The 12,883-nt window shown below is 34.6% G+C and overlaps 2 protein-coding genes across 4 annotated transcripts; one reads left to right on the top strand and one right to left on the bottom strand.

The window, feature by feature from the left end:
* Window positions 1–1,578: 1,578 nt before the first annotated feature.
* LOC110833977 (UDP-N-acetylglucosamine transporter SLC35D4 homolog) lies at window positions 1,579–11,924 on the bottom strand. Of its 2 annotated transcripts, none has more exons than XM_022072640.2 (5): window positions 11,751–11,924; window positions 5,237–5,443; window positions 4,824–4,985; window positions 4,263–4,390; window positions 1,579–2,883 (listed from the first exon to the last, which is right to left on the bottom strand). In XM_022072640.2, exons 1-5 carry the CDS (start codon window positions 11,778–11,780, stop codon window positions 2,544–2,546), a joined length of 867 nt encoding a protein of 288 aa, XP_021928332.2. In that variant the 5' UTR covers window positions 11,781–11,924; the 3' UTR covers window positions 1,579–2,543. The 2 variants fall into 2 exon arrangements, with proteins under 2 accessions (XP_021928332.2, XP_021928330.2); XM_022072638.2 differs by lacking the exon at window positions 11,751–11,924 and adding an exon at window positions 6,894–7,130.
* Window positions 7,371–12,707, top strand: EloB (transcription elongation factor elongin B). Of its 2 annotated transcripts, none has more exons than XM_022072646.2 (4): window positions 7,371–7,528; window positions 10,068–10,161; window positions 10,945–11,086; window positions 12,044–12,707. In XM_022072646.2, the coding sequence occupies exons 1-4, from the start codon at window positions 7,526–7,528 to the stop codon at window positions 12,150–12,152; spliced, it is 348 nt and encodes a 115-aa protein (XP_021928338.1). In that variant the 5' UTR covers window positions 7,371–7,525; the 3' UTR covers window positions 12,153–12,707. The 2 variants fall into 2 exon arrangements, with proteins under 2 accessions (XP_021928338.1, XP_021928337.1); XM_022072645.2 differs by lacking the exon at window positions 7,371–7,528 and adding an exon at window positions 9,440–9,484.
* The last annotated feature ends 176 nt before the right edge of the window (window positions 12,708–12,883 follow it).

The following is a 12,883-nucleotide window of genomic DNA, read 5'->3' as shown; positions in this document are numbered from 1 at the left end:
GGAGTATGCACTTGTGACGAACCAAGTAACGAAATGTGACAATAGCCTACAGACGATTCCCGTTACGATTCAAATTACAGAGTGCGCACTAAAGCGCCTGCAGCACTTAATAATATTCTATAGTTTATCTGACGTCTGACAGTGTACACCAAACTGCTCACGACTGAAATGTGTCAGTAGTTAATGAAACCATCTTCAGAGTGCATTCCGAACTGACCATAATAATTGAAATGCATTAAGTGTTTGATGAAACTACCGCCAGAGTCGCATCTAGTTTCCCATAATTATTTTATGAAGAAAATAAAGTTAATGGAATGGCCATCAGAATGCAGCACTAAACAGTGTATACCAGGGGTCGTCAACCTGGTCCCTACTGCCCACTAGTGGGCTATTCAAGCTTTCATGGTGGGCGGTTGTGGGTTTTTGTCCGTTGTTACAAATTTGGTTCTTCCTCCATATATCGAATACATTGCTAACAACTTCGCGAGTTTGACTTTTTAAAATATGCTTTTGCAATTTACTTTTGAATTCCATTTCTAAACTTTGAATATAGATAATAATTCACCGGACACTTCTAGAAGTATACTCGTGGACGAGGGAGCAACGAATGAGCTCCGTAGCCTAAGGCACGAGTTTAGTGCGCATAACGAGGGCGGCCATCACTCAGTCTTCGAGCTGTACCTCTTTCATGCGGCACCGGTGGGCAGTAAGGACATTTTTACCACCAACAAAGATACAAAAGTGGGCGATAGGTATAAAAAGGTTGACGACCCCTGATGTATACAATAACGAGCTGCAGTCACCACTTGCTTCTACCCCCTGTGGTAGGTGGTGGTTAAACAAGTGGCTAGTAGACTCCATGACAGAATACTTCACACTGAACTATTTGTGTAGTCTGAGGACCTCATTGCACATGAAATTAAAGCTTGGCCATCAGATATTTTCATTAACAAATGAAACAAGATCAAATTATAAATGTTATGCTTAAATATGTAGCCTCAGGGTAGGAGTGTTCGTGTTAACTCTGTTTGCCTGGTTAACACTTTAAAAAATAAAAACAAAGCTTTATTACTTTCATGTACTCCATATACAGGGATACACATACAGCAGGATCAATCAGTGTCTATAGCCAACTCCAGCCAGATTTTGTTGGCCAGCTAATTAATGCCTATATTCACCATTAATACAACACCTAGCTATCACTGTAACAGAACAAAATGTACAGGCATTACCAGCTAGCTAATATGGTTCCAGAGACAGAACCTAAAAATTATATCAACCTTCAAGATTGTTTCAATCATGGATGCTATCAGTAAGGATACTTCATGGCACTTCCTCAACTGCACATATTGCACAGCATCAGATAGCAGGTTAAAATGGAAAGGATATGGAAGTGGCCACAACCTGTTTTAAAGGGCATTAAGGGATTAAGGAGAATTTGTAAAACATGCCAGTAAAATTGGCCACTGGGCTGGGTTTTTAGAGCTGTGACCTCACAAATCTGTAGAAGAAGTGGCAACCATGTCTGGTTAAAAAACAGGGACATGAGTAACTGCATACAATATGCGATAAAACAGATTAGCAAACCCTCTTTTTATTTTCACTATCATTTTATAATGATGTGTGTATAAAATATTCTGCACTATAAAATAATAAATGTGAAAAAAAAGTACATAAAAATGTGTTCCTTATGGAACAGTACTGAGTCTGGCAAGAAACTTCTTAAGGTTAAGCTGTCCCTGTGCTTAAGCAGCACAAAGCCATGCACATAGGGGCATGGAGGTAAAACTCCACACTTTCTTAGCGACGGCAAAGAAAAATTCTGTCCCAGTGGGGAATTAAATCCTGGTATTACATCCACACACTTCACTGATTTAGGTATTACTTGTTATAATATGAAATCTCTGTTTGCACTGAACACACGTAATTACAGATCTGGAACAATGTTAGAAGCATCTGACACTGAGTCTTATTAAACTACAATCATTTGCCAACCTGGAGAACAATTTTTAACTCTTTCAATTAATATCAAAAACAATTTTTTGTAATACAAAACAAATATTTAACAGTAAATAATTAATGATAATCCTGTACAACATTAATATCAAAAACCTGACTACCCTTTCCCCAAAGCCGAAGATATTTTACCAATTCATCTACTTGCTTTTCTAATTGTGGAAGCAAAATACTACACAGTTCACCCAGTGTAACAGGAAAAAAGGTTCACATGGCGTCAATTATAAAATAAAAATATACTTATAAAAGTACATGAACACAATCCACTGATAAAATGTTCTCATGTATCACTCATAAAGAGTACAGTTATACAAATTAATCACACAGTGAAGAGTCCTTCAATGATGAAGAAATTGAACAAATAAATTCCAAGTTCTTCATTCTGTCTGACAGAAAATCAGCAATAAACAAGAAACATAACAAGTTCAACTATCAATATCAAAACCTTAGTTTTGAATATGCATCACAATATACTGTACTGTAGTAAAAGATGGAACTCATTACTCCACCAAACAATCAACACACTTTTACACATCCAACCACTCATCACGTTTCTCAAGTGACTCATAATCTGATGAAAACAATACACTTGAAATTAAATTTGCAGCAACAAATCCCCAAAGAGGAACTGAAAGTTCAGGACTAAACAATGGCACTGCCACAAGACAGGCAAGAAGTTTTGCTAAGGCTTGTGAACGTTGGAACCGCTGATTAGAGCGAAGTTTTGCTGACCACAATTGCAACAAAACTACCAATACACCACTGAGAAGGCATCCCAAGTAGAAACGAATCTGACGCCGATGCTGGAAATGGAGTACAGAGAAAGCTTCCTCCAGGTAGAAGCTAGATGGCGCAAGAATTATCACACTAAAAAAGATTTGCACTATTAGGTTTCAACAGACACCACTAAATGAAGTGTCTTTAACAGAGAACACTGTAAAGTAAAAATATGAAAGCCATTCTTAATCTTCTGATTTATTTGGTCATGCACATATGTGGAAACAGAGTATACTCAGGAAATTATTCAAACCTAAGATTTTGATAAATTGTATTTCCAACTTCTGGAGAACCTTTGCCTGCCTGTACCTTTTGGATAAATCTCATGGCAAGAATGTTAAATGAACAACTTATGAAAATATGTAATGCACCATTTTGTCACCATCATCATCTTTTGGTCATGTACATTATTTCTTATGGCTTTTCTGTAAAACTTCTGAAGGAGATCTGCTTCAGCAGCTTCAGTAAATGTTCTGTACCCAGTACCTTACCATCTGCAAGTTTTTGTAAGGTATTCATTCCTGTTTTGCACACTTCTGAAGTATTTATTCCAATCCTTCAGCTTCCATTCTCCAACTCATTTCCTAAAAGTTTCCACATAGTTCTGTTTGTATTCTTCTTCACTGCTGTGTCCATGACAGTATTTTCTTAGACACTCAACATCAACAGTTTTAGTGGCAATTACACATGCAGCACGCAGACCTCTCTTCATGAATGATTCATGCAGGTTGAAAGGCAAGAAGAATAAAAAACAGATGTTGCCAATAAAAATTTGCAGTTACCAATAGGTAAAACATTAAATTCCCTACAAAATGAGGGTCTATTCACAAATGTAGCTCAAATACTTTCAGAGATATAAATGATTATAAATATTGGCACAATGGTCAGAAAAGGGTGTGATATGTCTGTCCCCCATTTTCAAAATAATCCTAAACAAAACTGAAATAATTTATTTCTATTCACAAAAATGCTAAATAACAAATTCTCTGCACTAGGACTAAAAATCACTATACAAACAACCTTTAAAATGTAAAATGTATCAACAATAAACAAACTTCATGGAAGATATCTTAAAATCTCAAAGGAAGCATATTATAAAGCATACTATGTCTACTTCTTTCCACTTTTGTTTTATCTCATCAGCAACCATCCAACTGCCTTTAAATTTATAGGAAATGAAGTTCTCATTAACCCACATCATCTGTGGTCTGCAGCTTACACATGATCCAGCTGGTCTACGTATTGCACCAGCATGCAGTATACTGCCAAACAATTAAGCCCAGAACTTAAAGTCTGACCAGCAGCCCCATAATAGGAGGATTTAAATCTCCTATTCCCATATAAGAAAGGTTAAAAAACAACTTTCAAGGAAAATAATAATTTTCTAAAATATGGAGTTATTGCACAAATTCTAACATCTACAAGTTCATCAAATTTTACTTGTAATAGTGACTACATAACAAAATTACCTGAAAATGTTACTGTAGTAAAGTTTGTCTACTTCAGTATATCGAGGATTTGTGATACGTGAATGCAGTATTTGTGCTGTTAGGAACAGTATGTGGGCCAGAAGCCATGAGTAACCAGAATCTGTAAACTAACACGAAATTGTATTTTTTTTAAATGTCACATTCATGGTTAACTCTTGGGCAACCACTGCCATGAATAAGGCTCATTATTATAGAAACACTATACTAGACACTGTCCATTGTCTGAACTATATTTCATATACATAATATTTCAGGAGTTGGCTGTCATACAGAAACTTGTTTTTCTTTCCATACTGTCAGTGAGAATGGTCAAGATCGAATGGTGGACTTCAAAAAAAGTAGGCTAGTGTGCTAACCACTAGGCCACAGGGGTGACCAAGAAATTGCTGTAGTTACAATTCTATTTATGTTACACATCCAGCTGGATAATAGACAATATCTAACATAGTGTTTACTTAATGAATCAAACACTATCACAAACCTTTAGAGAATCATAAGACTCATTAATATTATTTTAAGCACATTTGTTATTTAACTTACTGGTAAGCTGACGTCGAGTAAAATTACAGACACTGCTGCTCCTAGACTAACAAGACCCGCTGTCACTTGGACTAACCCTGGGTTAAGCAGACTTGCTGAACAGTCCAACAGGAAGATGCAGGCTGGTGGGATATTACAAACCGAGACAAACACAGGTATTGGCTACAAAGAAAACAAATATAAAGTGCAGTGAAGAGATGAAACATGACAGTTCACACACAAAAGTATAATTCAGATTAAGGTTACATTTCAAATTATGATGTGACCTCTCACCATGATACACAGCACATTTTTTAGTCCAACACAAGTGCTTCTTTCGGGTTAAATTAAATCAGGTTAGATAAGCACACCATAGTAGATATTTGAATTATACTCACATTAGATCATAACCATTCAATTTGCAACTTACTTACAAGAGTTGCTAATGCTTTGGATCCTGCAACAATTGCTCCAAGAAAATATAAACAGTGTGGCAGCAGATTTATCGCCGTGGTCTTATCCAGCACAGTTACATCTAACTGCTTTTTCATAGTCAGACACTTCAAAATTAAAACACCAACTAAAGTCTGCCAACCCTGGAAGACTGTAGGATAAGTAAACTTCAATACTGACAGCACATACTGCAAAAATGAATTAAGGCATACAAGAAAAAATTCATTTAACTGAACAAATGCCCTCTCTTCTCATAAACAACAAAAAAGTAAAAGATCCAGAAAAAGTTGATGATGAATTAAATACTTTCATTTTAACAATTGCTGAGAGTTTAAATTGTATAAAGTGGGGATAGAAGATGCAATTTCAGTTCTATGGGTTCTGGTGATGGTGTACTGAAATCTATATTACTGAGTTTTTTGGACTTTGTCCATTGTCTGGTATTCTTCAAAGAAACTACTCAAGAAGAGATTTTTGTCCACAGGTGTCAGGAGGGGGGGAGGGCACTTACTCTGTTGGGTCTATCAGAAAGAGTTAACCTCAATCACTAGTTAGCTCTGTGACTGAGGTTAGCTCTTTCTAATAGACCCAACAGAATAGGTGACCCTTTCCTTACACCAGATGACAAAGATAGATCCAGTTTTCAAAAAGTTGTGTTGTTTAGAATAAAAACGTGATAATCCAAGATGCAAATTTATTTTTAAAATTTAAAGAAGCATTCAAAAGGTGCTTAAATATACACTCCATTTACCCTATTAATGAATTTGTGATGTTTAAAAATGACTCATAATATTTCATCTATTTATTTTGTGTAACTTATCTGCTGTAAATGTGTGGACTTAGTTATACATTTTTTTGTATTAACACAGAAACTTACTTCATATATTCTTAAGTTATTTGGAAATGTTTCCTTAAAATCAATACCAAAACTGTTTTATACTGACTGCCATTGTAGAGAAGCAGATAGCCAAATCAAGCTGTAAGCTGAAATTAGGAGGAGAATCCAAGAGGTATAATTACATTAGATTATATCAGATTAGCTTTGGTATCAGGGTCAGAATTGATTTACATTCCATAGATCCTTCCTAGGACAAGTCAAGTATATGGAAGCATGTTATAGTATGAATATAAATAATACAATAAAATATCAAAACAGCATACTTATTACATCTGTTTACTTGTAGTATTTAAAAATTTTCAATTGAAGTACATTCTTCTTTCGAGTAGGAGTGAGATGAAACAATCTTTCAATGTCGACTTTCATATCATGAATTATATGTTCCATGGATGCCACCTTAAGCATCAAAACATATATTTTAAAGTGCAAATGCCCAAAATTTTAAAAGTAATGATGATTTCGGGCAGTACAATAATATAATATTGTGAAAGTCGTACAACCAATGTGTTATATAATTCTCATTCTTCTATGCACAAAGCAGTTACTATGTAAAGTACATTCATAGAAAATAATAAAAGCTTTTTAAAGCAAAACAGGAATTTTTACAAAAATAATTTTAGTGCCAGCAAATCATATGTTTCTGACCGATCTAAACGCGTAAATTACGGATCGCAAAACTCACGACTGTCATGATATGACAGCTCAGACCGTATAGTAATTCGCATGTAGGTTATGTTTACCTTATTAACAAATATCGCCGATACAAATAAAACTACATAAGTAATGAATTCAGAATACTCTGATTTTATTACAAATTTTATCGTATTTTTCCGTAATTGATAATATTCTTGTAGTTTTGAAATATACATTGCCTTGTATATTTTCTGACATTAACTGCAACGAAACAAAACACATTTGACAACACAGGTACAACACTCTGACCATTTATTACCAAGCTCAGACCGCTTTCCTTCGTTTGCAGAACTTAAATTTATCGTACTAATTTTAAGGAGTGTAGAAAGTATAATTTGTAAATAACTTTTGTGCATAATGTATCATTTTCTGCAATTGAATAAATTTAACTAACAAACCTTGATTACAATAGAGCAATTCAATTACATTAATACTTATATATAATTATGTCTCTAGAGAAGATACACAACCCTACACTATTGAACACGCCGTCGTAATGTAACCACCAGAGATGAATTAGAAGAAACCACAACGGACATAATGAAAGTATCAGAAAGCGCATCGGTTTCTAGTGTGGTTCGGTAAATTGAGTTGTTTGGTCTGTAGCAGATTTCATTTGGAATTCTGCTGTTGGACCGGTGGTGTCGTAAGAAGGATACGAATAAGCGATTTACTCAGAATGGTACGTCAGTTTACACATGTTACAGTCTTTATATTCTAAAGGAACTGTTACTGTAAGAACAGGTAATCTACCTTAAGGTCCCCATGCAAGGTTACAAAGGATGGACTTAATAGTCTGAGAAAGCAAGCTTTTGCCGTAAATTGCAGTGCGCAGTTATTCCTGTGTTTTAAAATAGAAGTAATTTTGATAAATTATTGTGATTACTGTAGTAACCTCAGCTGTCTGAAGTGTCGTGAAAGAATAATGGCGGCGTAATTTATTGAGAGGCATTAAATGTATGCACTCGGAGTAAGGCTGTTTACTGTCCGTGAATGTTTGACGTTTCGAAAGAAAATTATAATAATGTTCACTTGCACATCCTTTGCTCTAATTCGGGCCAGTAATTTTCATATGCATTCACATGATTGGTGGGATTTTGAAGCTTATGACTACGACTGAATGACAAGTTTTCTAAAATTGAATTTGAGAGGATTAAATGTTGGAAAATGATCAGAATCGTATTAAAATTGCATAAGTTTAGTTTTATTCTTACTATAGTCTGGAGTAGTGTAAGATTTCCCTTTATAGAATTTTCATATTTTTATTCCATGTTAATTGTTTGATTGTGCATATTTTTATCAAAGTTTCATGCATGATGTTCCACTCAGAATTAACGTTTGAAAAGTTCAATTTAACATTATAAAAGAGAAATGCAGAATGAAGTGGAAGAACATGAATGCTGGGGCCGTGTATGTGGTCTCTTTGTCCTCTGAATTTTGTATATATCCATCCTCAGATTGCCTAGCAGTGCTCTCTGACTGAATTTAAAGTTGTATTCTATAAAAAAGATTTTCTATATAAAAGCATGTACTTATGCAGATGTGCCATGAACAATGTTTGTTGCACTTAAAATTGATCACCTGAAAACCAGAAATCACCATCCTTGAAACACTTCGTGCTAATTATTCATTGATCAGTAAAATGTTTTGGAAGTAATGCAGCATGCCACAGTAGTAACATAATCCTTAAAGTAGATAAATCATTAGGTATTTCCATATAATTTAAATTTTGTTCTAAACCACTGTTAATGATAGTGGTATATGTAGGGTTTCATTAATTATAGTTTATTACTGAAATTGACAGGTGAACAATGCTGTTGACATAGTATTCTCTTACTGCAGACTTGTTTCTTTTTACAATAAAATTTTGCAATAAATAAAACCATTCGACATATTGCCCCTGACATTGAAAAGGAATGGAGGAGATTTTAACCTGTAAACTTCTCTTGTGTTCCTTAAGGTATTTAACTACTTTATGTCCACTATTTTGTATTTATTTTCAAATCCTGACACATCCATGCATTTTTATCACTGTCAAACTTTCATGATGGAATGCAGCTGGACACAAAACTAGTGTTACATTGGGACTGTAATTGTAAAGGCTGAGTGCAGATGAGTTATACTGTTTTCACTGCAGACATAACTCATTGCTTTCCTTCAGGAACTTGGGAAGTCCTAGCAAGGACCAACTGAAAAAAAATTCTTTGGAGCAGAAATGTTATTCCATTACATTGAAATATCTTACCAGAACCTGTCCCTTTGTGTTATCAAGTGGTTCTTTAACCTTAGATGTATTTAAATTTGGCAAGTCAGGGGAGTTTGTCACTTGTTCTTGCAAGTGTAGATACATGTTTTAGTATTCATTCCTTCTGTACTGACTAAACCTACATTGAATATAAAGTGCTTCTTGGAGCAGACATTTCCTGTGTAATTTAACATAAATGTGGTCAACACTGATAAACTTTGCCATGATCATGTCATCTATCTAGTGGTGGGGAGAGAGGATATTTATACCTAAGTCTTCCTAACATTATCAGGAAATACACAAGGAGCTTCACAATTTGTACTGTACATGTAACATTGTTTGAATGATGGATGGGATGGCAGTATGTTGGAACACTTTCTGTGTCTGTTTTATGTATGTACTATTTTATCTACAGTAGTTTCATCTACACTTCAGCTAAATTTGTTTTGCCTACAAGCAAAGCACATAGTATGCAAGATGTTTCTTGGAAAATCTTTGAGAAAGAGACCACTTCAAGACCTATGCATAAATTGTGGGATAACAGTGAAACATGTAATTTAAACTGTCTTGGCCTGGAGTGAATAATGTGCAGTATTCGGGTAATGAGAATGCAGTGATGAACTTTAAGGTTCTGTAATATGTAGTTTCTTAAACTGAATAATTACCAACTGTTAAAGGCCCACCCAGCAACATCTGAGTTAGTATTTACCATTTGGAACATCAATTATATTTCCTCAATTTTAGGATGCATGTTTTTCACATTTTAACATTTCTGAAATCAGTGTCTTACATTTTATAATGCCTAAAAATCAGTATAGCATCTTCCTGAAAATCTTTCACAGAAACTAAAGATGCATCTTGCAGTTGATGGTGTTTTAAAATTGAGGATATACAGTATATTATATTCTTTGATATCTGAATGGTTTTGTGGTAGTGAAAATGAACATTAACCTGTCATGGAGATGTCACATTGCAGGATGTTTTCCTAATGATCAGGAGAAAAAAGCTCACTATTTTCACAGATGCAAAAGAGACAACAACGATACTTGAACTGAAGAAAATTATAGAAGGTAAGTGGTAATGCTCACTAACACTGTTTCCATTAAAATGCCAACCTTCTTTCTTAGTTTGATTGCTGTTGAGAAGGATGTAAGAAAACTGTAACTGCTGTGTTACAGCCATTTACCATTCAAGTAGTATGGCTCCAGATTTTCCATATATTCTAAATGGAATGTTTCCTGATCATCTTTCCTAGAGTACAATGGTATGTTTATACAACAGTAAATTTCCCTCATTCCCTTGGTTGAAATCCCCCAAGCTTTTCCACGTAGCATGGTGATGGGTGTCTTAGAAAAATTAAGTGATCTTTTCCAGTTTTGTTCTTGTCTGTTGAAGCTGAGCAATACAGGTACATGAAAACTTATTCATATGCATCCATATGTAAGGCATTAACACCACCTGAAGAGAGCTTATAAACGTTCCCAGGAGACTACTTTATAAATGTACAGATTCTGACTATTATAAGTTTCACACTGCTGCTATCTTTTAAATTGTCACAACATTAAAAATATGTTGTTTTCAGAGTGTGTAGGTACAGTTATGATATTCATAAAAGCATTTAACTTGTGTTTATTAATTTGGTCTTGATTTACTTGTGCATTCTTCAGAAAAGTTAGATTTTCCAAATATCTGTTGCTGTGGGTAACTGCAATATCATAGCCTGTTTTTCATGAAAATTGATCAGTTGGTTTGAAAGTCGTTAGGATAGATACCTGTGTGACTAAAGATACCACACACCTTGCTGTAGAAAGGAAAGTGGCCTACAGTGGATTAACATTTATTTCTATTCACAGGTATTCTTAAAGTTTCTCCTAAGAACCAGCAATTGTTCAAGGATCACCTACCCATGGAAGATGAAAAAACTTTACTACACTATGGATTGACGTCAAGTATTGCCAAAGCTCAGTGTCCTGGATCTATAGGCTTAACATTTAGGTGGGTACTTTATCCCTTTTCTACTATAGAGGTCTGTTAGAGATGCTTAGAGGTCAGTTATCTTTTGTATTACATTCATTGCTATGAGGTACCCATTCTCTGTGCTTAGTACTTTTAATACAGAGGAAGGTGTTGGCATTAAAAGGCTTCTTACACCATTTCTGTATGGCCAGCTACATTTTTATTGGCAATTATAAGACTTCACTAAGGCCAGTATGATAAATTGTCAGCATGGAGATTTAAATAACATGCATGAGTGGGTAAGTTTTTGCTGATATCATTTTGACACATGTGTAAGGCATGCAGCTCAAAATGTATTATGCACAATTAGACAGTTGTTTGATACATTTCAGAAATGATAATTTGGCTTTCTGCAGTGTGGCAAAATGTTTGTATGATATTGGTGAAAATTGAAGTTGGTTTTTAATAATGGTTCTAAAAAACTTCCACAGAATGAATTTGTTTCTGAATGAACAACATGACATAATAATATACTGATGTGTCCAGAAAATGAAGTATAACACAACAAGAAGCCAAGACAGGGCTACAGCACAATACAGTGTCAATAGCCGAGTTTTTCAGTACCAATTCATGATTTGTTATTCTCATGTAAAAACAATTGCAGCTTTTCAGTCTTGTCACAAGCACCATATATGCATCTTACCTCATTTGGAATGAGTTTGAATTCAAGCATTGGGATCAGTCCTTCTCAGTGTAGAGGTTGATAAAAGTTATAGCACTGTTTGTGTGCATGTTTGTATGAAGAAATTGTTTGTGCACACAATTCCAGTAATGTTGGTAATCCATGCGCCAAACCAACTCTAAGAGAAACAAATTTGCCATCAATGGCCAGCCTGATAATTTTGTAAAGTGAACAGTAGTGATTATCTTGTGGCAATGTTGCAAGTTTGATGTACCATACTTTTAGTGATACTTGTTTGATTGCTGTTGTTACAGGCTAGAAAATGGAGAGTTTGAACCTGTAGAATTAACACCCTTTTCATCTCCCCCTGATTTGCCTGAAGTTATGAAGTCTGACACCAATGGCCAAGAACAGTCATCTTGAATGCAGAACAGCACCATTACACATCAACAACTCACACCTACAGGCCTGTTTCCTTGACACTAATACACACCAAAGACAGGGATTTGTAAACTTTTAAGGTAGACTGAGAGATTCTGAATTAGGTTAATTTATTACACGATCATAAATGGGAGTGGAATCTGTGTTCTAAGTGCAGTTTGTTGATTCTGTTATACAAAATATGTGAATAATGTAAAATCAGTTTTCATATTTTAATTAATTTTGTTTTCCTTGCAAAACAATGTGTTCTTTACTTCTGTGATGAGTATTCTACTTGTAAATCTCAAATTGTATATCTCAGTTTTATGACCATATTAAATTTAGGAGTTTTATTAATTGCTCCAGTCACTTTAACTGAAAACAGCATGTAATTAACATTAGCTTAATTGGGTTTGTTCATATTAAAAATGCCTTGCTGTTATGTCTTGTGTATTTGGTAAGTTTTTATAAAATTGAATTCAGATAATTGTATCATGTAGTAAATATAATGAAAGTAATAAAATGTTGCATAAATTAAAAACATGACACAATAGTTCATTCTGACTTTCTGTTGTATCTGGTAATTAGAAAGTATTAAGTGAGATGAAGTTCAAAGTCCTCATTTTTCTTATCTGTAAGTTTACAGTTAATTAGCTGAAAGTTATGTAAGACAACTGCAAATTGGGTCTGTGTGGGCACTGCTATATTGCTCTGTATTTGCAAGCTTGAAATTT

Source organism: Zootermopsis nevadensis, unplaced genomic scaffold (genome assembly GCF_977971745.1).
Source record: "Zootermopsis nevadensis isolate Lab colony 2312 unplaced genomic scaffold, Znev_1.0 Znev_ptg000017l, whole genome shotgun sequence".
Taxonomy (NCBI): Eukaryota; Metazoa; Arthropoda; class Insecta; order Blattodea; family Termopsidae; genus Zootermopsis; species Zootermopsis nevadensis.
This window is presented reverse-complemented; position numbering and strand designations above follow the sequence as displayed.

Bases quoted from the DNA above. Each gene is read 5' to 3' on its own strand.
- LOC110833977 (XM_022072638.2), bottom strand. From the start codon at position 7,022: ATGTATATTTCAAAACTACAAGAATATTATCAATTACGGAAAAATACG. The intron at 4,391-4,823 runs GTAAGTTAAATA...ATTTCGTGTTAG, and splicing joins TACTCGACGTCAGCTTACCA to TTTACAGATTCTGGTTACTC. The intron at 2,884-4,262 runs GTAATTTTGTTA...AATCTTTTTTAG, and splicing joins TACTACAGTAACATTTTCAG to TGTGATAATTCTTGCGCCAT.
- EloB (XM_022072645.2), top strand. From the start codon at position 9,455: ATGTTGGAACACTTTCTGTGTCTGTTTTAT. The intron at 10,162-10,944 runs GTAAGTGGTAAT...TTCTATTCACAG, and splicing joins ACTGAAGAAAATTATAGAAG to GTATTCTTAAAGTTTCTCCT. The intron at 11,087-12,043 runs GTGGGTACTTTA...CTGTTGTTACAG, and splicing joins TCTATAGGCTTAACATTTAG to GCTAGAAAATGGAGAGTTTG.